This window comes from Ochlerotatus camptorhynchus, unplaced genomic scaffold (genome assembly GCF_037179485.1).
Source record: "Ochlerotatus camptorhynchus isolate MF236.1 unplaced genomic scaffold, CSIRO-AGI_Acam_v1.1 ptg000170l, whole genome shotgun sequence".
In the NCBI taxonomy this organism is placed as follows: domain Eukaryota; kingdom Metazoa; phylum Arthropoda; class Insecta; order Diptera; family Culicidae; genus Ochlerotatus; species Ochlerotatus camptorhynchus.
The window spans coordinates 1,709,590-1,734,197 of NW_027040660.1; the positions used below are offsets into that span (position 1 = coordinate 1,709,590).

At 42.2% G+C, this 24,608-nt stretch overlaps 1 protein-coding gene across 1 annotated transcript in view; it reads right to left on the reverse strand.

The window, feature by feature from the left end:
- twisted (Protein O-mannosyl-transferase 2) overlaps positions 1-6,645 on the reverse strand; it is a 60,287-nt gene extending 53,642 nt beyond the window's left edge. The window contains 5 exon segments of the mRNA XM_065222481.1: positions 4,164-4,312; positions 4,375-4,615; positions 4,692-5,576; positions 5,634-5,907; positions 6,303-6,645. Of these exon segments, the coding sequence (XP_065078553.1) occupies positions 4,164-4,312; positions 4,375-4,615; positions 4,692-5,576; positions 5,634-5,907; positions 6,303-6,424 (1,671 nt within the window). The 5' untranslated portion in view covers positions 6,425-6,645.
- Between the last annotated feature and the right edge of the window lie 17,963 nt (positions 6,646-24,608).

Consider the following 24,608-nt stretch of genomic DNA (forward strand, 5'->3'; position numbering starts at 1 on the left):
CAGCGATAGCCCCGTCGGTGCGGACGCCATTTCCACACCGGAACTGACGATAACCCCCCTTCGCCGGGGGATGTCTGGAAGAGGGACGCACAAGGGCGGAAACGCTCATCCCCCTATGGACGACGAGGGAGTCAAGTCTGCTTCAAGTATCGGGACGGACAAGGGCTCATCGACCCATTCCCCGAAGGACTTCGTGGGACTCGAACACGCTGCTATAACAACGACCGAAGCTGCCAAGCCCAGTACGCCATCATGTAATACCTCTCCTCTCTCTGTTGGGTCATCCCTGCCCTGGGTGGGTGGAACTTCTACACCTGCCCTTGGTGGGGCTCTGTCTCATTCAGCATACAACATCAATCTGTCAGCTGGCTTCGACTATCACGATGGATCGGACACCTACGATATAGATCTACCCGTCGACCAGAGTGGCAGTCACCGTCGCGATGACACTAGCTCCACAATCACAGCGCGCTCGTACCCCACTCCTACCTTGCCTAAGCCAGTAAACTTTATCCTGCAGTAGAACATTAACGGGTTCCTGAACCACATTGGTGATCTAGAGCTCCTTTGCCACGACGATCCCCCCCTGGGTCATTGCACTCCAGGAAACTAACAAAACGACAACAGACCAAATGAACCGCTCTCTAGGCGGTAAGTATACGTGGACAGCTAAACGGGGAAACAACTTCCGGCACTCCGTGGCCATCGGGGTTTTGAAGACGATACCTTTCAAGGTTGTCGATATGGACTCCGAGCTTCCCATACTTGGTGTCCAGCTGGCGGCACCGGCGAACATCTCCGTCGCATGTGCATACCTGCCATGCGGACGGCTGCCAAACCTGCACGATCAACTCAGCGAAGCCATAGCTAAACTACCGGAACCGCGCATCCTGGTTGGAGATCTGAACGGGCACCACCCAATCTGGGGCTGCCCCCGCTCCGACCCTCGAGGTGTTACCCAGGTCGATATTTTCGAGAAGGAAGACATGGTGATTCTGAATGACGGTGTGCCCACGTACTTTAACGGGCGGCATACTTCTGCCATCGACGTCTCTGCTGTCAGCCGCTGCTTTGCCGGAAAAATTCAGTGGAGCGCGAACACTGATCTCTATGGTAGTGACCACTACCCCATCAAAGTTCAAATTTCGACCGCCATCTTCCCGATGACAACACGGAGGCCCCGATGGCGCTATGAACAAGTGGACTGGGATAGCTATGGTGAAGCCTTTCAGTCCTTGTTACTACAGCGTAATCCGAACAGCATTGAAGACTTTTCAGAAGTGGTATACGAAGCAGCAACAGCAACCATCCCAAAGACCAGCAGCGTTCCGGGGCGAAAAGCACTACGTTGGTGGAATGAAGATACGAGGAAAGCCGTTAAAGCCCGGCGTAAAGCACTTCGCCGTGTAAAGCGCCTTCCTATCGGACATCCCGATCGCGTGGACGCTCTCCGTCACTACCATGAGTCGCACAATCAATGCCGGCAAGAAACCCGCGTCTCTCTGGAAGGAATGAATTCATCACAGTCTTCGGCCGACTTATGGAGGCAAGTCAACGCCCTCAGTGGGAAACGGCGCATGACACCGCTCCACGTAGAGATTAACGGTGAAGCTGTTTCTGACCCTGCAATTGTAGCGGACGAACTCGGCGGTATCGCAGCCATCGAGAAGTACGAAGACGAATTCAAGCGGAAAGCTAAGCCTTCGACGTCATCCATTGCAAGTTTTTCTGTTTCTTCTGACGCTGGAAACTCGGACATCAACCAGGCATTCTCCTGGCAGGAATTGCAGCAACGGAAAGTCGGCGGATCCCGACGAAATCGGGTACCCTCTACTCAAGAGGTTACCAACGCCAGGCCAGCAACGGATGCTGGAGCTTTTCAACAAGCTCTGGCTCATCAACTCGTATCCAGCGTCGTGGAAAGAGAGCTTAGTCATCCCCATCCCAAAAGCCAATGAAACAACCCGTGAAGCTAGCAAGTTCCAGCCAATAGCCTTGACAAGCTGTATGGCCAAGGTTCTGGAGCGAATGTTCAACAGGAGGCTAAAGCATTTCCTTGAAGCTGAAAACCTTCTAGACCATCGACAGCACGCCTTCCGTCAAGGGTACGGAACGTCAACTTATTTTGCAACATTAGGGGAGGTCCTCAAGAGTGCCAACGATAGAAATATAATAAAAAAAAAGTAGACAATTTTTTTAAATTCTTGGTTGGTGGTTAAACGGATGTTTATTGATTTATCGCTTTAGTTTTGGACTTAAAGGAAGAACCTGTTTGAAGTGAGAATTGTTTTAGTAAAACGCTCGATTTTCAACTTTTCACCTAGTGGACGAATTTTAGTAAAATGTGTGGAATATGAATGATCTTTATTATTACTAAAAATAAACAAAACTAAAGAAAAAGTTTAGTTAATTATATTTCAAGATATTATAATTTTTCAAGAAAAAGCGTTTTTCTCTAATAGTTCTTACTTTTAATAAACGCAACCAGATAAGCCCAACACTGTACCAATTATTTATAAATTTATGATGATTCAGCAGCCAGAAATTCAGAAACGTATCTCTTTAAATTGTGCTTTTAAAGTTGTTTTTCTAAAATTTAAGGACATCTGTACGTGCAATTTTGAGATACACTGTACATAGAAAGCGATCATGGCGTATTGACTCAATGCATCTACTTGGATATGTTTCGGTGCTGGGGACCTTGTTAGATTGAATGATCTAAACTCCTGGACGATTTGAAGAGCTTAGAACATCTTATAAACAAAGGAATTTGATTATATTGGATGCGCCAACCTCCCTTTCCCCTTGAAACATGAAAGGCTTTCATCCTGGGGGGCTGCTTGATTTTACTTTGACCTGGGGCCCTCGTCCAAATTCTATCGACTAGCTTGATGTTCTTGTTGAGATATGATTTTGTATGTCGCTTGATATGGTTATGAGAGATATCAAATGTTACCATGTGGAACCATGATCCGGAATATCCAGAGCTGGTTCTACGGTGCTTAGAAAAAAAATCCGTTCCCGAAAACGGGAACGGACCGTGAACTAAAAATCACGGCCAGCTATCCAGAACAAAATTTTCTCAAATATAGGGGAGAATGGTATACAACGCACCCCCCGGGCAGAACGCACCAGCTGACTTTCATTTGTGTTTTTCATGGCTTTTACGTAACTTTTTTGTTGTCTTATCAAGTAGCACTTCTAGCATAGCATCTGAACTCAAAATCCTGCCTGATAAATCGAATATGGGAACTCTTTTTTTCCCGTGTGGCCATATGACTCTATGGTTGTCGTTTTGAGTGCCATTGGTCATATTTCGGTCGAGAAGATGTGATTTGATATGTCGCCGGATATGGTTATGAGAGATATCAAATTTAAGTTAAAGCTGGTAATCTGACACCAAATACAAAATTTTCTCTGAATTTACAATACATGTTTATCCAAATGATTCAACTCCAACCGAGAACAACCCTAACAACTTTTACCTGCTCATGGTCATATGCACACATTCAACCCCTACCGACCAACTTGAATTCTATTTGCGTCCGCAAACCAAGTGCGTCCACTTGAGGTGTTGACATAGAATCGTACTCCCCCTTTCCCGCCATATGAAGCAATGCAAATCACCACCCACAACACCGCTGAGGCAGCTGCATTTTCCAACACTTCTCAACAACGAGGCAAATGTGGTGGTACAGATGCAGCCGTTGCGAGCGATTTCACATCTTTAGACAAAGCATTATGCGCTTAATCATCGCTTGATATGTACGCCGCCAGCAGCAGCAACCTGTCGTTCGTCGGACGTTTAGTACCAGGTACCAAGGTGCGGATGACACCGGGGAAGACGTTTTCAAGAATGGTGATGACGATTATTATAACATGATTGCAGTCACTCGAGGGCTTTCGATGCTTGCAACTCTGCTCTTGCTGCAGTTGATTTGCGACAAACGGCGTTCGTTCGTCAGCGGCTCCTTGAAGGATGATTCTCGAAAGAAGGGTGCACATTTCAATTCGTCTTCTCATAGGGGGAGAAAAGTACACTTCAATTTACAATGTAAATTGTTGCTGTTCGTACTTCAAATTTAATTGCTCGCGGAATAAATTCTAAACGCTTCCGATTGAAATCTACCTTAATTAAATGTGTTGGGACAGAAATAACTTACCCTATAATTAATGGGCCATTGCCACGGTCTGCTGGTGACTTCGCCTTCCTTTGGTTTGAGGCCGGAATTTCCCTGAAGCATCACGGCGTGGGATTCGAAAAATCTACTGAGAAATCCCGGTGCATACACTTGGAAGTTTACGCTTTGAACTGGAGTACAAAAGAATCGATTACCTATTTTATAATGTACTAATTTATCACCTATATCTTACGTTTATCGAACTGATTATCTTCCACATTCCAAACCGCGCTTCGATCCCGAATGTTCGGATTGCACGATACCTCCTGCTGCTCGAAACCCCACTTGGGAAGCTGCTTGCCCGTCGTCGTCAGAACGCATCGTTCAATGTAGTGGTAGAAAATCAACCGACTCGTCACAGTTTCCACGATGTCACCATCCTTGCCGCCGATTATCTGCACCTGCCAGACGTCGTTACTGTCACCTTGTCCTTCCTGCAAACGAACAAAAACGATAATCACAGCTTTTATCCATCCGTTCCGGCTGTTGGTTCGTGTCCCAGCTACATACCTCTCCGTAGCACGTAACTTGCATGTGCTTTTTCGTAACGGGAGCCTGGTCCCGGTGTGAGTGCAAGTTCCGCCTGGTCTGAATGTGTTCGAATCGGATCAAATCGCCGTGCTTTACCAGCGTTACATTATCGACCGTTTGCTTGTTGTAGGGCTTTATCAACCACTTGTTGTTCTCGTCCTTGTGGCTGTAGGTCGTTACTTGCTGCTGTTTGGCGCCGAATCCTTTCGGGTACAGGTGGTTGTGCGAGTGCAAATACCCGCCACCCGTTTTATGATTTTTCAACGTTACAACCGCTCCGTAGGCCACCTCCCGAGGCATCGATACGTTGTACAGTGAGTTTCCAACCAAATTCGATTGGAATCCGGAACTGTAGAATCCATCCCCACTACCGGTGTGATTTAGCACGGCCAAGTGGATGTAGAAGAACGTCGCATACAGGAAGATGGGGAGAACAATCAAGGTAATTGCCCGAGCTATCAACTGCTTAACGGTGTAGCTGATCGGCTGGGAAAGGTCCCCGAGGACATCCCACAGATCACTGGCAGTGTGCAATCCAACCAGAAGCACAACAAACAGGCCCACGAACTTTACACTGATCGTACAGGCCAACATGGAGCCGGTAAAGCACAACCAAATCCACCAGCTTCGGGAGAAACTCCGGTGCTGGCGAGTGAGTTTCGTAACCCGAGCCATTCCCATCACGGAAGCGGTCATGAAGAAGATCAACGGAGGATCCAGCAGGATGTACCGGTTCAGGATGAGCATACCGATGTCGAACAGGATGTAGGCAGCGGCAAAAGTGGACGCCGTTAGCGAACCCGTCATGTCCCAGACGGTGTGGAAGGACATCGGCACGATGGCCGCTCCGAGGGCCGTGCAGAACTGGAATGAGGGTGAGTTGATATTTGTGTTATTCCAATAATAAAATAAAACACTCACGATTCTCATTCCTTCATAGTGCGTCCCATTGTACTTGTCACCGGGCTTATCGAATGGATACTTCCCATCGTACCCGCTCAGGTACCCGGACAATCCGATCAGCATCTTGCCCAGCGGTGGATGGACATCGAAGAAAAACGTCCGATTGATGTACCAGCTGCCCATCTTCCCAAAATGGGTCTCATCCCAGCAGACGTGGTCCGGAACGGTAACATTGTAGAATCGCGTTCCCAGCGCTAGCGCCAGTATCACACCGAACACGATCCACCAATTCCTACAATACATGTTAAGTGTTTAGTTCCATTCAATATCGCGATCGCGTCGCTCATCTAGTTTGAGCATTTTATGTTAATGTCAACGCGGCGTGGTGCGAAACCGGTATTCATCTTGCGAACGAACGTCCTTGACAAATTCAAATGCCGTACAAGCACCGTGGCATCATCTTCCAACACCTATTGCGTAAAAGTGCAGCGCTTTGTTGGAAACGTCAAGCAAATATTTGATCGCACATCTTTCACTTTTACTCGGTGTAAAATTTCATCGTGACCCGTTAAATGGTTCCGTTCGTAGGAAATACCTGTTTTTCGAACTCAAACTGCTCAAAGAACTAATCCCGGATATCATTCTTTCACACATAAATCCCGCAAAAATGGATCAAAGAAAACTTACAAATCCACTTTCTTCCCCTCGGATGCAACAACGGCACCATCTTTCAGCTTGCCAACGTTGGTTTTCTTTTGATCTTGCACTTTCGATTTAGCACTTTCCTTTTCACTTTCGATGGTCGCCATGCTGGTTCATGCAATTATCACCACTAGAACACACTTCCCTAGCACCAACACGGGGGGATTGGCGATCTTTGAGCAAGCTCGATCGTAGCCTAGCGTAAACAAAGTTTGACGTTTCTGGATCTAAATGGAGAGATCTCGACGAGCGAAAGGCAGCGCACCCTCGACGATCGATCGTTACGGTACGTTGCTGCGGCCAGCTGAATGGTTACGTGTGAACTGACTGATCACGAAGAACTGAGTGGGAAAAGTATGAGTCAAAACAGTGCTTATGGTGTTGCGTATAAGCTTAAGCCGCTTTTCGTGTGGTTGTAGTTGTGCTGGAAGCTTTATTTTACAGTGATGGTGGGATTTTGGTGGCGTTATAAAAATGAATGAAAGATACCAAAATAGCAGGTAATTAATTATTGCAGTGCTGCCATAGTAAATTTGTAGCTGGTTACTCACTGACTTTTCACATCAAACGCTCCCTTCAACCCTCCGTTACTCGCGCTGTTGTACTTTGTACAACACACATGAGCTTTCCATTGCCATTTTGTTGCTGAGTTACCAATCGATATGAAGCCAACGAGTATTCTTCAAAAAACTTGTTTTGATCTTAACAAGCTAAACTTTGATTACAGTAAACTCCTAAAAATGCTGATAATAGGGAAAATGTGAATGGAAACCACGTAAACTGTGACCATACTATGTGGGATTTGACTTAATTGATTACAACATGGAATATCTCGAGATTCTGAACAGGTTGAAAATTACTGCCTACGACAAAGTTGTTCAGGAGATCATAGTCTTGTCGCTGGCAGACAGTAGTTCAGAATTTTCTCACTACGTAGCGCTAGTATACATGTGAAATTCTCCCATGTGATATATCTCGAGATCCTGACCAGATAGAAAGATACTGTCTTTCACAAAGTTTTTCAGGAGGTCAAAGTCTATTTCTTGCTTGGTGCTCAATAGTTCAGAATTTGCTCACTACGTGGCGCTAGTATACACGTAAAATTATCATATAAAATATCTCGAGTTTCCCACCAGATAGAAAGGTACTGTCTTCCGCATAGTTGTTCAGGAGGTCAAGGCCTTTTCGTAGGTGGACAGTAGTTCAGAGTTTTCTCAGTTCGCGGCGCTACTATACATGTGAAATTGTCGCATATAAAATATTTCTAGATCCTGACCAGATAGAAAATAAATGTATTCGGCAAAGTTTTTCAGGAAGTCAAGCTCTTTTTGTTGGGTGACAATAATTCAGAATTTTGTCACTATGCGGCGCTAGTATATACGTGCTTTTCTCGCATATTCAATAGCTCGAGATCTTGATCAGCTAGAAAGTTGCTGTCTTCGGCAAAGTTGTTTAGGGGCTCAAGACTTTTTGGCTGGTAGACATTAGTTAAGAATTTTCTCATCACGTGGCGTTATTATACATGTACACGTAGCAGGTATACCAAGTGTACGTACATGTTGTAAATAGTAAAATTAAAAATTAAAATAAGAATGAAATAGATCTAATCCATACGCCAAAAACTATGCCAGTAGCAAAACGACACTGGTCGATTTACTATAAAAATAGAATGCCTCGTGAGTAAAGCCACTCGACCTTGTACAATTTCTCCCAAGGCCGAGTCCAGTGAAATCTTCGGGAAAGTTGGGAAAAGAGAGAGTGTGGCTACACCCGACTTTGAACGAAGGACCAGCGATCGGAATAATCTCTCGCATTACCGATTTCGTTCGAAGAAGTTCGCGGGAAAATCGAACTTCCGTTAAGTTCGGCCGAGGTCACCTTCCCTAATCTGAAGTCACGGTTTCGCTTCACTTTCGTCCGAACCGCAGATTGCAGTGGAAGTGTTTCGTTTTGTTCGCGTGATTGTTTCGTTTTATAAAGTGAGTTAAAGCAACGTGGCTGTACTTTTATACTTCAATTCGTAGTGTGCGTCTTAGGCTAGACTTTGTGTGTGCGAAAAATAAGCTAGACCAGGTAATGTGCTCGTTAAAAGAAATCTGTGCATTGTGCTTAATATTCTTTTCACCAGCCGACGGCTACGTTTACGCTTCCAACGCCAGCATCTGCATCCCCGGTGCGAATAATCCCGGCAACCGTCACCTTGTCCGGTGGAAAGCGATCCGCATCTACATCGCTGAGCGGGGCTTTGTGGTTCATCCATTCATGTGGAAATCGTTGGCCGTTCAACACCAACGGTCGAACGCGCATCGATCGAAGTAGCATCGTCGCCGCGCCAGTAACAGCAGCGCAGCAATTGGAAGATTGCCGTAAAAGCTCAACGCAGATGTCGCCACTGCATGATGATGATAATGTTGACAGACTGCATATAAAATTCGTGAAAATTAGCGTTAAATCATAATTTTCATCAAGCCTGTGTAAAATTCTTCCAATATAACATTCGAATTGCAGAAGAAAACGTTTTTACGATCAGACTGATGTGCAACTTTGACTTTTCCAGTTGAACTTTCATAAGATATATTCATTTCATTTCGCGGCTCTAACAATGCTGCATCGTAAATATTATGTAAACAGAAGTAAATTGCTCAATTACTCAAAATAGAGATGATTTGTCATCTTGCTATCACTTTGAAGACCATCTAGCACCATTTTATAGTATGGTGCGTGTTGAGTAAAGCAAGTTCCGTTGCGTTTTCCGTCGAAAATGGTGAGCATCAATATGTTTGCTAACAAAAGGCCAAAATGAACATTTATTGAATATTGGCGTCCTATACAACCAATCTCCATTACCATCAGCATGATACAACCTTTCCTAAGTAAATTCACTTAATTTCCACTTTCATCCTAGTGGAAATCGCACATATTCACCATTTTCCGAAAAATGCCGCTGCGCAGGAGGTAACCTCTCCCTGTGGGTGCAAACTTGTTATGCATAATTTTCCATGAAAACATCTCCGATCCATACCGAAATAATAACAGTTAGTTTGCAAACACATTTTCTTACACGATTCAAGCAAAAGTTTCCACGGGAAATTATTTGTTTTTCTTTATGTACCGATTTGCCCCAAAAATCGTCTGTTTTAATTGAAGAATTTGGAAACTATCCTCCTTCTAGTAGTTCTCACTTCGAAATGTAGGTGGCGAAAGCATGGAAAAGTTTCACTGCAAGACGCCAATCATCAGCAGCTAAACCAACTGGTGAGTCCGTTCTGTTTTTTCGTTGAGTGTGGCGTCCGGCGAGGGCGCCACGGAGGACATTTTTTGCCGACCATAAGGTCGAAGAGCATGAATTGCTAACATTTGGAGAAGTCCAAGAATTGTAAGGTTGGGTGTCGGCAAGACAAACGTGCGCACGTAACGTCATACATGGATGCTCACCCAACCCATCAATGTTAGACACCCGGGTGCCAAGCTTTGCCGTTCCCCGCTTGCTGCATCGTCGTGGGATTCATCAGGAAGAGACACAAGAGCACAGCCCAGATAGGTAGTTACGCACACAATAATAGGACTAGATAGAGAAATAGAATAAAGAGGAGTAGGAAAATATACAAACAATGGAAATTTCGTAAAAGCATGCTTTAGTCAATAATAAAATCTCAACTTACCGTTTTCCGTTGTGAAATAAATGTGTGATTTGAAATTGATGTAATGTTGTTGATCAGTCCTATCAAAGATTAGAATGAGAGGAAAAAAGTATCTTTACGTTGTTTTCGGATCCGTTTAATTATGTTGTTGTCTTCCGCGTGGTCGGAATTTGACTGTTATGTTGCGTACCTCTTTTACTGCAGCTGCGCCTCTGGCGGAATTTAAGGGAAACTACCGATGAGGAGAACTGTAGAGTCGGTGTATAATGAGTCACGCCAAGAGAAAAACAGTTGAACTCGCATCACGGTTTTCGAAAGATTCTCTTTCTTTTAACTAGGCAACAGAGGACTTCTACATCAACTTCAAATGACTTCTAGCGAGAAAAAATAATAGCGGCTGTAGTAAATCATTAAATCAGTGATTTTGTCAAATTATCTTTACAAAAAATAGTAGAAATTCTTATTACTGATTATTACCAAACGTATCCCATGACAATTGAATGCTCACTGCGTGTTTATTATCATTTCTTCGATTATATTTTATATTTTATTGTAATACCTTTCGTTGACCTTTCATAGCATCGTAATGTTTGTTTACTTTGCACGATAGGTAGCTGGTTTGACAGTTCGATAGGTAGACTTGGCTTCACTCTTGGCGTGACTCATTATACACCGACTCTAGAGAACTGGACGTGGAACGTCGTTTAGGGTTTGTGTATTCTCTTACCGGGAGCTTTTTGGAGTTATTTCGATGTTGTGAGAGATTATGCTGTTTCGAAATAGAGGTTTCTAATCGATCAAATTCGGTAGTAGTCAAGCTGGCTCGATCTCTTCTTTTTAGGAAGATTTTCCCTTGGACTCGCCCTGGGGCAGTCTCATCCGGGCAAACTCAACGTGGCCTGCGGTCTCCTTTACCGGAGTGGCGCTTAAGCCGCAGGCTTAACCGAGATCGGCAAGTGTCGGCTACAACTTCTCGCATATGCTATATCTCGAGATCCTGACCAGATAGAAAGTTACTGTCTGCGTTACTGCAAGTTGTTCAGGAGGTCAAGGTCTTTTGACTGGTGGAAAGTAGTGCAGAATTGTCTCACTTCATGGTGCTAGTATACATGTGACATTCTCGCATATAAAATATCTCAAGTTCTTGACCAGATAGAAAATTACTGTCGTCGGCAAAGTTGTTCAGGATATCACAAAATTTTTGCTCGTGGACAGTTGTTCAACAATTTCTCACTATGTGAAATGTGAAATTCTCGTCTCGTTCAGGAGGCTAAAGCCTAGAATTTGTTAGAAAATTCTGAACTACTGTTCACCAGCCAAAATACTTTGACCTCCTGAACAACTTTGTCGTAGACAGTAACTTTCATCAGGATCTCGTGATTTATTTATTTATTTATTTATTTATTTATTTATTATTCTCTTCATCGGACTTTTGTTGTCTAAATGAAGATTGATATATAGCATATGCGAGAAGTGTACATGAATACTAACGCCACGTGGTGAGAAAATTCTTAACTACTGTTTAGCAGCCAAAAAGGCTTTGACCTCCTGAAAAACTTTGTCGAAGACAGTAACTTTCTGTCTGGATCACGAAACAAGCCACATGTGAGAATTTCACGTGTATTCTAGCGCTACGTAGTGAGAAAATTTTGATCTACTGTCCACTAGCGAAATCTATCTGATCAGAATCTCGAGATATTTTATATGCGAGAATTTCGCGTGTATACTAACGCCACTTAGTGTGAAAATTCTGAACTATTGTGCACCAAGCATTAGGTATTGACCTCATGAACAACTTTTTCGAAGACAGTAATTTTCAACCTGTTCAGAACCTCGAGCTTAGCATACGCGAGAATTGTGCACGTTTACTAGTGCCACGTGGTGAGAAAATTCTGGGCTACTGTCCACCAGTCAAAAAGTCTTGACCCCCTGAACAAGTTTGCCGAAGACAGTAACTTTCTATCTGCTCAGGATCTCTAGTTATTGTATATGCGAGAATTGCATGTGTATAATAGCACCAAGTAGTGAGAAAATTCTGAACAACTGTCCACCAACGAAAAGATCTTGACTTCCTGAACAACATTGATAAATACATTTACTCTCTATCTGGTCGGTATCTAGTGATGTAGCACATGCGAAAACTTAACATGATACGAGCACTACCTAGCGAGAAGACTCTGAACTACCAGCAAAAAGGCTATGATCTCCTGAACAGCTTTGCCTAAGACACTAACTTTCTATATGGTCAGGATCTTGAGATATTTTATATGAGAATTTCACGTGTATAATAGGGCCACGTAATGAAAAAAAATTGAACTATTGTGCACCAAGAAATAGGCTTTGATCTCATCAACAACTTTGTCGACGGCAGTAACTTTCTATCTGGTCTTGATCTCCAGATATATTACATGTGATAATTTCACATGTATTCTAGCGCTACGTAGTGCGAAAATTCTGAACTACTCTCCACCAGTGAAAAGGTTATGATCTCTAGAACAACTTTGCCGAAGACAGTAACATTCTATCTGGTCAGGATCTCGAGAGTTTTCATGTTGTAGTACTGACACCGTTTACGCGGCTTCTATTCACATTTTCTCTATTATCCGCATTTTTTGGGGGTTAACTGTGATCGAAGTTTAACTTGTTTAGTTAGAAACAAGTTTTTTTTAAGGAATACCCGTTGGTTTCATATCGATTGGTAGCTCGGCTGCAAATTGGCAATGTAAAACTCACACTGTTGTACAAAGTACAACGCGCGAGTACTCGTGTTACAAAAGTTGGCGCGAGTAACGGAGGGTTAAGAAGCAAACCTAGTTCCCTCTTATTCAAACCAGGATATGGGAAGCACTTGTCTGCAATATTAGCCTGTCATAAAACTTAAAAATCTAAGTTTTCGTGTACAGTCGTATTCCTTTTTTGGCAATAAGTCCAGTGATACTTATGGAACACCTAGGAAACATTCAGGAGGACTTTGAAGGATTATATTGATAGATCCTGAGCGAATTCAGTGGATTTTATAGAAGAATCCATATTACCTTGAAGAATTTTAGGGACGAGTCTGAAGACTTTGAGACAAGCCCACTTCTATCATTTGTGCGGTCATTCCAGAAGACTTCAAAGTACATTTAGTGAATGTTTTAAGACTGGTTGGCAAGTTTTCCAGGATTAACGGCCGGGTATTTTTATTCAAGTGTACTTAACTGGTTCCGATAATATTCTAAACATTTCCCCCCACAAGATAATTAAATATGACATTTTAACACTAGCGTGCACAGGAATCTTGTTAAGGAGGGGCAATTTTTTTCTATGGTGCATTTAATCTGGGGATGGGGAGTACTCCAAAGTGCGTGGTGTATAGTGTCCACCTCCCACTATTTCCCTACTGTTTAATCTAGCTAATTTTATCTATTTTTTGCTCCGGTGGTGATTCATCTTTTTCAATCCAAACTACCTTCAGACAGCCAATGGAAATTGGCAATTTCATCCAATCGACGATATCGATGAAGATGCAACGACGTAATCATGTCATTTTGAATACGGTACTTGTGTACTGGCTATTTTAGGCACCTTCCGCCAAGTGTTTTTCCAGCACAGGATCGTAGTTAGCTACCAACTGGGTGACACACTTTCCGCTCCTTCCGAATGTCCACGAAGTGGTCGGCCACCTTTGCAAAGTATGCGCACAATATCGATGAAACGTTCCATTATAGAGCAATTCTGTAGCCGCTTTGCCTCTCTAGCAGCAATCATAGATGTTTTTTGGTGGTCCAGTGCTTCGTCGATACCCTTCCTGGTTTTGAAATTCTTCCACGCTTCCATACTACCAACATGGGTATCACTGCCATTGTGTTTGTCCAGCAACTCGGTCGCTTTCTTCCAATTTCTGAACCCTGTAGGATTCGGACAGTTTGGATCGCCCAAAAAGATCGGCAGCACAATGGTTTTGTGTATAATTGGCTTTGAAAATCCAGAATATCATTTAAAATAGTTTTTAAAGTTTCTAAAATTTCTTGGAAGTTAAAGTTACAGTTCGACTAATATTTTGAAAGAAAAATGTTGTAATAATATTTTGCGTCATGCTCTTCTGTACAGGTTAAAAATATAAACCAAAGAAAATATATTCTTCAAGGTACTGATTTCATCTTGTTACCTTTCTGAAATGTTGTGCTGTACGTTTTTGTATATTTTGAAGGCATCGTTACAGTTTATTTTTGACAAGGTCAAGGTTTTTTAAGCCCTTATATGTTGTTGTAGTTACACTTTACTATTACTGTTGCGACTACGTTAAACTTGGCCATTTTCAGCGAAAATTGGAGTTTTAATTTTTTCAAATTTTGACCTAAATGCCAAAGCTAATAGGATCATTAAAAAGGTTTAAAAAATATGTAACGATTGGAACGAAAGCGCACAAAACTATTTTGACAAGCGAGTACAGGATTGTTAACGGAATGCCGACATGTGTGAAGGATTGAGCATGTCAACCCTGTCCCTAAGTACCGCCAGTTGGGGTGACAGAAAATAATGCCGAACATTCAACATATTTTAGAGATGATATTTAGGACAAACCCGAATTTATTGCAACGCACATAAACAGCTGTAAATTTTTAACCTCGGTAACAAATGACTTGAAATTTTCAGAAAAGATTCTTACACGAATTTTTAGTGAGACAACAATCGACCAGGGATCAATGGCAAACTAATACCTTTTTTTCAAATAGGGAATCCAAAAGCTGTCTTTAAACTTTGTACAGTTGCGAAAAAGTCCATCCTCAGAATTGCTTGAGGTTCTTTTCGAAGTTTTTAGAACTCTATGAACTCTTTTAAAATTCTTCTCAGAAGTCCTCTGAAATTATTTTTAGAACTCTTCTTGACTTTTACTCAGCCCACCTTGGAACTGAAATTCCCTTAGAGTTTCAGAAGAATTTCCTCAGTATTATCCAGAAATTATTCCCGGAATGAACTACAAATTATCGGTACTCCTTTGCCATTTTATTCAAAATCCCTTTGGAAGTTCACTCAAAATTTAATTTTCTCGGTATTCTTTTCGGAATTATATTGGAACTATCTACAGGATTCACTAGAAATTACGCGCTAAATTTTCTTGGAATACTTCCCAGAAATTCTTTGAAACTGACATCAGAATTCAATATCCTTGAGGTTCTTCTCGGATTCTTCTCAGAAGTCCACTGCTATTATATTTAGAACTCCTCATGTTTTTTTTTCTCAGAATACTTTATAACTGAAATTCCTTCAGAAATGCTTTCCCGTTTCCTCGGAATTCGCTTGAAGTTTTGCTTAAAATCCCTTCGAAATTTCACTCAAAATTTGATTTTTTCAGAGTTCTTCTCGAAATTATCTTGAAACTATCTGCAGCATGCACTGGAAATTATCCGCAGAATTTTCTTAGAATTCTTCCCCGAAAATTTTTGGAACTGTCCTAAGAATTCAATATCCTTGAGGTTCTTTTCGGAATATTTTAGAACTTTTTTTTTTCTCAGAACACCTTGGAACTGAAATTTTCCTGAAGTTTCAGAAGAATTTCCTCTGAAATCTCAAGAATTTTTTCCCAAAATGAGCTTGAAATTATCCTCGTTATTTCCTTGAAATTTTCCCCTACACTCCTTTGGAATTTCATTCAAAATTTGATTCTCTCGGTATTCTTTTTGAAATTATCTTAGAACTATCGGCAGGATGCACTAGAAATTATTAGCAGAATTTTCATTAAATCATCCCCAGAAATCTTTTCTTCTAGAACTGTCCTCAGAATTCAATACCCTTGAGGTTCTTCTCGGAAGTCAAGTTTAAGTTGTTCGTCCATGCACCAAAACGTTGTAGTTTTTCTACCAGAAATGTTCAATAAAGCTTGCCCCTTCATTCATCAGAACTGTGCAATTTTTACATCAGGAATTTTCAATATAAACTTGCCCCCATAAAATTTCAACTGACCAGAACGATGCAAATTTTCCACCGTTAATGTTCAATAAAAATTGCTTCTCCAATCTTCTGATCAGTACAGATTTCCTTTTTCCATTTTCCACCAGACATTTTCAATATAGCTTGCTTCTCCTATCATCAGAATGTTGCAAGTTTTCCACCAAATAAAGCTTGCCCCTATTTTCATATTTTGAGAATGTTCAGTAAATCAGCTTCCCTCCAATCATCAGAATGATGCAAATTTTACACCAGAAATTATTATTAAAGTTTGTATCTCTATTCAGCAGAAGGATCCAAATTTAAGACCAAAATCTTTTCCGAAAAGCTTGCCCATCCGTTCACCAGAACGGTGCCGATTTTCCACCATAAATCTTCTGTTCATTTCATTCATCACGGCGATGCAAATTTTGCACCAGAAATTTTCAATAAAATATGCTCCTCCATTCACCAGGTGCACCAAAAAATGTCAGTGAAGTTTGTTTCACCATGCACCTTTGTGGTGTAATTTTCAGACTTTGCCTCTTCAAATTTTCCACCATAAATTGTCAATGAAGCTTTGATTAGTCCCTCCATGCACCACCTTGATGATATATTTACACCAGAAATATTCAATAAAAAGCTTTTTCTTCGATTTACCACCACGAAAGTGAATTTTATAAATAAATTTACCCTCTTCTTTTAGCCCTCCATGAACCACTTTGAAAAAAAAAGAATTACACTAAAATGTTTTGTATGCACTGTGGTGCAATTTTTTAACCAAATTTTTGTCCCTTCATGCACCTTTGTGAAACAGTTTTCAGGCACCATCTCAAAGGAATTGACGCAGTAAAAGGTTTTCAGTGCCCTTATATTATGAAATGAAGTTATTTTACCTTCAAATCAAGTTATCAAGGAATCAGGGGGAGAGGTAGCTCATCGATTCTTCCGGTTCGCCTCCTAGCATCGTGCTATAAGGTACCAGGCGATAACCAGGGTAGTTGATCGATAGCTCGATGACGTCATTTCGTTGGCGTCTGCAATGGGAAATTCTCATAGCAGGCGTTGACAATGGGACGTTGTCGAGTTGTTGAATAGCAACTATCGTGGTAACTCACCGATTACCTGTCGATCTGCCAAATTTGGAAAGACGTCTGCATTGAATTGTCTCATATAATAATATTCCGCCCACTATATCACAAGAAATTGCGAGTAGCTGAGTGGAATGGAGATAAGTTAAGCATTGGGTACAGGACCAAGTCTCTCCTGGGTGGTGCCAAAAGATGAGCGTAATAGAATCATCAAGTTGCCATAAGGCACGGAATGAGACTATTGCATGGCTGGGTAGTCAAAGTCTTCCATTCGTTAGTCATGTCAGGTGGATTAGAACAGGTTTAGGTTTAGGGTGGGCGTTGGCCAGATTTGGTTTTTTCAGATGTAATCCTGGATAGGACCCTGTCATTGAACGTCGCGTGAAAGTGGAACTTAATGAAAGCCTAAGTACTTTTTCGTAGTTATTAGTTTTCGGATTTGAAAGATCGTCGGTTACAGTGGCCTGCTTACTGAGCAGAAAAACGCGGTCCCAGGTCCTTACATATCAAAGAGATTTATGGTAAAATCGCTTGTGTATCGTGTATTTTGCGAAACTCGTTGTTGTCGTTGGTTCCGGGTTTGAGCAACGGTATTATGTGATATGAGGGGCTCGGTGGCCTTAGAGCAACCGTTTTTGCTTACTGAGCAGAACATCATGAGTCTAATCTCAGGCCCATCCACATTCAAGATTCGTCAATCGTTTTATTTGTTAATATGACTACATGGTAATAACAGCAACACGGTGATTAAAAAGGCGCTCGTCTGCCTAGTGGCAAACGTTTTTGCTTACTGAGCAGAAGACAGTGGGTTTAGTCCCAAGCTCCTTCGCGTTATATGATCGTTAGGACATCAATTCAGCTTATCGTTTACCAAAACGAACCCTGCTGCTAACCCAACCCTCTTATCCAACATCCCAGTGATTCCTCGTGGAAGTGCAGAGGTGTTCTCGGCTTCCATCAAAGCGAGTGTCATGTCAACACAATCCTTCCCATTCCTTTCTTGACCTGTGTTCGGGCGCGGCCGGCGCTGGTATTGCCTAATTTAAGATCACCAGTTTTTACACATTGAGGATGATTGCTAGTCCCAAGCATCGTCTATTGGTTCTCTGTGTAATTACAGCTGATCTGGCAGTAACAGAGTAGCAACCGTGAGCGGTCAATCAAGCTCAAGCTCAAGCTCAAGCTCAAGCTCAAGCTCAAATCAAGTTATCAAGGAATCAAGTTATTTTATATCATGATTTTGTAAATGTGGGAATAAAAATTTTATTTATAAAAGGAGGAGCAATTGCCCCACCTTGCCCCACCCTGTGCACGCCAGTGCATTTTAACCACGTTAGCAATCAAAAACGAACTGGTTACAGTTACAGACACAAATTCCCTCAACACTTTTCAGTTGCTTCATGTGAATTGTTGTAAATGTGAATAAGCTTAGGTGTCCACGTTTTGCCCACCTCAAATATTCACCAGCATTCCCAGCGATCAAGAGCTCATGAATAATCAACAAAGCATTCTAATACACTAGCAACCCCGCAATTTGATGCAATCATACTTTTCAGCACTAGCAAGGAATGCTCACGGAGGTCGAAAAAATATCTCCCAGCAGCACTACGGTAGAAATGTGGCAGACGGTCAACACTCTGAGGGACAAGTGGCAGCACAGTAGGCTATCATCAAACAATGCGACGGGTACACGGATAATGCGGAAGAAGTTTTAGAAAAACTGGCTAAGCTATGAGCGATCGGCGACCTCTAGCTATCCTCCATTGTTTCAAATGGCGAAGGAAAAAGCGGAACGGGATCGCGTTGATTTCCTACCAGACACAAGCGATGTTTATAACTCGGACTTCACTCTGAACGAGCTTCTGTGGGTACTCTATAAAAGACGTAGTGTCTCCACAGGTCCCGACTACATAGGGTATCCGATGCTACGACGAATTCCTCCATCCGTCAAGACTACGCCACTAGAGCTGCTCAACAGAGTATGGCATAGTGACCAACTGTATTGCGAAGGTGTTCGATCGTATCGTGAACCGAAGATTAACAACCGAACTCCGACGACTCGACAAAAGGCAACTCACCTTTAGAGCTGGAAGGCGTACGACACCACTCGGAGATGCTGCATCTTGCGCACTATGCAGAAGTGGCAGATCGGGGACAGTTTCCTCGCCAACAGAACATTCCGGGTGAATGTGGAAGGACATTCATCGCATGAAATGCCATTGGAGAAGGTCACTCTGTTCCTGGTAGCAGTGCAACCGATCTTCAAAGTGGTGTCGCAGACAGTAACCGTACTCCTGTATGCAGACGATATCTTGCTCGTAGTACGGAGGAATAAGAGGAGCAATATCGCAAAATCTCCGCAACAAAATCCAACATTATCTATTGCAGTCGAAACGCCCGCCGGAAGCCCAGCAACGATACGGTTGTACCATAGAGGTAACTCTAAGACTTGAAGGTCCTGAAGAAACGTGCTCAACTTTTTGGCTTAGCTCTGGTTCTCTCTTCGGTCCCAAGCTAATCGATGCACCGCTCGAAACATAGGAAAACCTACAAACCCCTCATTTTATCTGTCAAACTTTCATAGCTAATCAAAACAAACATAGTGTAGTACTAGATTTTTGACTAGAATTGGGTACGTTTATCGATTTGCTTGGGACCAATAGGCTAGTCAAGTAGTGAGTCAATTTTAAATCGTTAGTTTCCACCGGTTGGTTGTACCGAAGACGACGCGACTGAAGATCATCGGTGTTACTCTCGACCGGACGCTGACTTTCAAGCAACATTGCAAGACAGTGAAAACTACATGCTACTCTAGGCTGCAAATCCTGAAAATGATTGGGGCTAGGATTCCGCGTGGGCAACTTTACTCTTTATTGTGTACCGGTTCAGCAATCATAGCTTCACGGCTTCTCTATGGCATTTGTATCGTCGATTCAAAATCTCGCATGGTCCGGTTCGCCTTTGCAGCATACGTCACCAGCCCGATTCCAGCGTTTGCGGCTGAAGCGGGGCCTTATAGTTCGACTTCCGAATTCTTCAGGCCTTAGTTCGTGTTGCCATCCGCATGCTGGAGAAGGATCACAGAAAGGTCGACCTTCCAGTTGTAGGACGAGCATCCGACCGTCTTATGATGGTTGATCAACGACTCCCGGACATCGCTGTGCGGACGCGTTTCATCAACCGAAGGTGGCATGAACCCAAGCCACTTATTGTGTGGGTGGTGAGATGACAGGTGAAAGCTGGAGGTCCCCCAAACAAAATGTGACCCATTGTGCAGGAACTAATACCAAACCGATTCAACGGGTGCACGACGTTAGGCATACGGTCGTTAAGCATACGGACGTTAGGCATACGTACGTTAGGCATAATGTACGATAGGCATAATGTACGATAGGCATAATGGACGTTGGGCATAAAGGACGTTAGGCATAATGGACGTTAGGCATAATCTACCGGATGAATTCCAGAAGGATGATAATGGAGACCGTCTATTGATTGCTGACTTCGGTGACAATAATGAAAGAGCCTTAATTTTTGGAACTCATGAACGACGTCTTGGACAGGCAAAGTATTGGGTTACAGATGGTACGTTTGCCACAGTTCCTTGTTTATTTCGGCAACTCGTCACTGTTCATGGAAGTATCGCTCCCTCACATCAGCAGACGGTTCCGCTAGTTTTCATTCTGATGACAACAAAATCAAAATCGTTGTATCGAAAAGTATGGCAGGAAATCCTGGAAGCAGCAGGTATGTTTTTTTGTTATTGAATGAAAAACCACAGAATTAACCATTTTTGATTTCATGAGCTGTTCTTTGGCATCATATTTTATTCAACCTTGGCGGTTTTTTGTTATTGAATGAAAAATCACAGAATTCACCATTCTTTATTTCATGAGCTGTTCTTTGAGGAAAACCTTTTCTTCTTTGACTTTTGCAATATGTGTGTAAGAATATATTACAACAAATGTGTGATTTTTTTTATTTCTAGATGCGATTGATTTCAAGATATAGTTAAAAACTAAGCTGAGTTTTCATTGTAAGATTACTTAACCACTATCGCTACTAATCATGGATCTAAGTAAATATGTAGATACGGCACTTATGATATGATAAATAATGGATTCCAAACTGTGCTTATTAAATAAACTATGTTTGTTTAACTTGTATCATTTTTTATTCAACGCTAAGCCTAATTTAAGCATTATTTACAGGTTTACAGGTTAAGCAGGTTTCTAGAGTTGCACAGCAGCAAGGTATTTTATGCCTAACGTCCATTATGCCAAACGTCCGTATGCCTAACGTCCGTATGCCTAACGTCCGTATGCCTAACGTCCGTAAACCTAACGTCCGTATGCCTAACGTATTTATGCCTAATGGGGTACACTCGATTCAACCTAGGGGCGTCTCACTTTAAGAATGCTCATTCCATTTGCATCGAATTAAAAAAGTGCTTTTATTTTCATCGTTCGCATTAAACACTCATGGTGGTAAGCTCCGACTGGTGTTGTCGATGAATTAAATCACGATCAAGAATGTCCGGTTGCTTTGATGGCATCGTAAGAGTTGATCAACATAACTTCAAGCAAACATTTTACAGGTCATCCAATCAGGGACGGTATTAAAAATTAAAACGTTTTGAGGCTTATCAGTTAGAGCAAAACGTCAAAATAAAGCATGCACAGTTTACACCTATACATATACACGTAGATCAAAGTGAAAAACAAGTCAAGCTTCACTTTTCAAATCGACTTATCTAAATTTGCTCACCCATGCAATCTAACACCACAATAAAGTAGGGGATTTTCCCCCCTACCAGCTGGTGTTGTTAGATTGTGTGAGTGAATTAGCAGTTGCCACACATCGTCGATTGAAAAAAAATGTTTACAAAATCAGTTGCGTCTATTTGAAAAGTTACGCTTGCAGTGCGGATGATATTTGTTAGTTCCAAAGCTTGTTCCATCGAAAGTTTCTGTTATTTTCTGACTTTAAATTCAGAAATGGAAAATTCAGGTGGGCGTTGGCCAAATTTGGATTTTTCAGATATTATCCTAAATAGGACCTACATTATTTAATACTCTAGTAACCGCAAGTCCGTGCTCTGTCACAATGTTTCATTGTGATTAATCAACACTCAAAGGGGTAAAATATAAAATTTGGGGTAAATTTGAAAGAAAGGGAACTTGGAGTGTAGAGCGCACTGCCCACTGGACGATTCTGAAGCCTGGTCAAGTGAGTGGGGTATGGGTTTATTTGATTGAACGTCATTTCCAATGTATATATTGATACATTCAAACCATTTGCATTTGATTTAAGACAGAGATAGGATGCGGAGGGCCCGCTTAGAAGGAGCGTAGTCCATGTTATGGTTTCCATTTATTAAATAGTTCAGATAGGCTAGAAATGACAGATTTATAGTGAAAGAATGTACCATATTTGGAAAGCATAATTTTCATAGGGTTCAGAGCGGCTGAGCTGTTCGTTTGTAGTTTGATCTTCCTTCAAAACCAATTTGGCTCTACAATTTTAAACTTGTTCTGCATTATTCACATGTTGCAATTATTGAAAAATCGGTTCTAGAATATGGTAGTCGGCAGCTAAAACGCACACCATCAAGCTGGAACGGATCCAGTATCGTTGTCTTCGTATCGCGTTAGGATGCATGCACTCGACTCATACGATGAGTCTCGAAGTGCTGGCGGGCTTGTTGCCATTATCTGTCCGTTTTTCAGAGTTATCACTGAGGCTCCTGACCCGTTGCGAAGTAATGAACCCACTGGTGATCGAAAACTTTGAGAAGCTTCTAGAGCTAAATCCTCAAACATGTTTTATGACTTTTTTTTTTTTTTTTTAATAATTCGTTTATTTTTCCAGGCTCATTTGCTGTAGCTTTGCGGAGCCGATATTCATTGTTTAGATAACAAAATTACTTAAAACTAACGTTAGTAAAGCGGGGGCCGATTACTCGCGGCTATCTCGAGGTTAGGGGTAACAAATTGTAACAAATGGATGGCAGGGTAGGGATTGTGAACACAAGGTTTGGAGAGCAATGTGCTCTTGATCTCGAACTAGGCGACACTCTGATGAAAAAGACAAACATGGGGGTACACCGATGGGTAGCTAACAACTTGGGAGAACACAAGATGACACTAACTTCTAAATCCTCAAATCTATCCGTTTTAAAAACACATAAATTAAATTCAAATAGTCAAGGTCTCGGCTCGCCAAGACATCTCTAACGGGTATCGCGGGTTGTTTTCCTCGGGCCCTGAGGGATGTGGATAACTCAGATCTGGCAACACGGTGTAAGGTACACGACCAAACAACATGCTCGATATCGTGATAACCACTGCCACACGCACATAAATTGCTGCCTGAGAGCCCAATTCGATAGAAGTGCGAGTCTAACGAGCAGTGATTGGACATAAGCCTTGAAATAACGCGTATAAAGTCGCGGCTCATGTCCAACCCTTTGAACCATGGTTTGTTCGACACCTGTGGGAGAATAGAATGTAACCATCTTCCCAATTCACCATCATTCCATTTTTGTTGCCAACTGATGAGGACTTGCTGGCGAGCAATGGAGAAAAATTCGTTGAAGGCGATTTGTCGCTCAAAAATATCGCCTTCCATAGCGCCCACCTTAGCCAATGAGTCCGCTTTCTCATTACCCGGAATTGAGCAATGAGATGGGACCCAAGCTAAGGTGATAGTATAGGAGCAGTTAGATAAAGCACTCAGTTTAGATCGTATTTCAGGCAGGAAATACGAGGAGTGCTTCATCGGCCTCATTGAACGAATAGCCTCCAATGAGCTAAGACTATCCGTAAAAATGAAATAATGGTCAGAAGGTAGTGAGGCAATTCGCTCTACTGCGTAAAATATAGCTGCGAGTTCCGCAACGTATACGGAGCATGGTTTCTGCAGTTTATAGGAGGCGCTATGAAATTGATTAAATACACCAAATCCAGTGGAAGCATTTATGGTTGACCCATCTGTGAAAAATCTTTTATCGTTACTTACATGGTGGTACTTGATTGCAAAAATTGAGGGAACAACCATCGACCGATGGTGATCTGGTATTCCATGGATTTCTTGCATCATGGTCAGATCAAAATTTACAGAGGAACTATAGAAGGCTTGGAAGCAATCACGATTGGAGATTAATGAAGAAGGACCAACCTCCAGCGTCATGTACTCATAGTACAAACTCATGAATCTTGTTTGAGGATTTTGGTCGAGCAGCTTCTCAAACTGTTCTATTACCAAAGGATTCAATACTTCACAACGGATGAGGAACCGGAAAGACAGCTCAGCGAAACGATCTGTCAGTGGGAGAACACCCGCGAGTACTTCGAGGCTCATCGTATGCGTCGAGTGCATACAGCCAAGCGCGATTCGGAGGCAACGGTATTGAACTCGTTGCAGCTTCAAGATATGTGTTTTCGCCGCGGATTGAAAGCAGAAGCTACCGTACTCTAGAACCGACAAGATGGTTGTTCGATACAACCTGATAAGATCTTCCGGGTGTGCTCCCCACCAAGTTCCGGTAATTGTACGAAGAAAATTGATTCTTTGTTGGCATTTTTGTTTTAGATACGCAATATGTTTTCCCCATGTGCATTTGGAATCGAACCAGACACCTAAATACT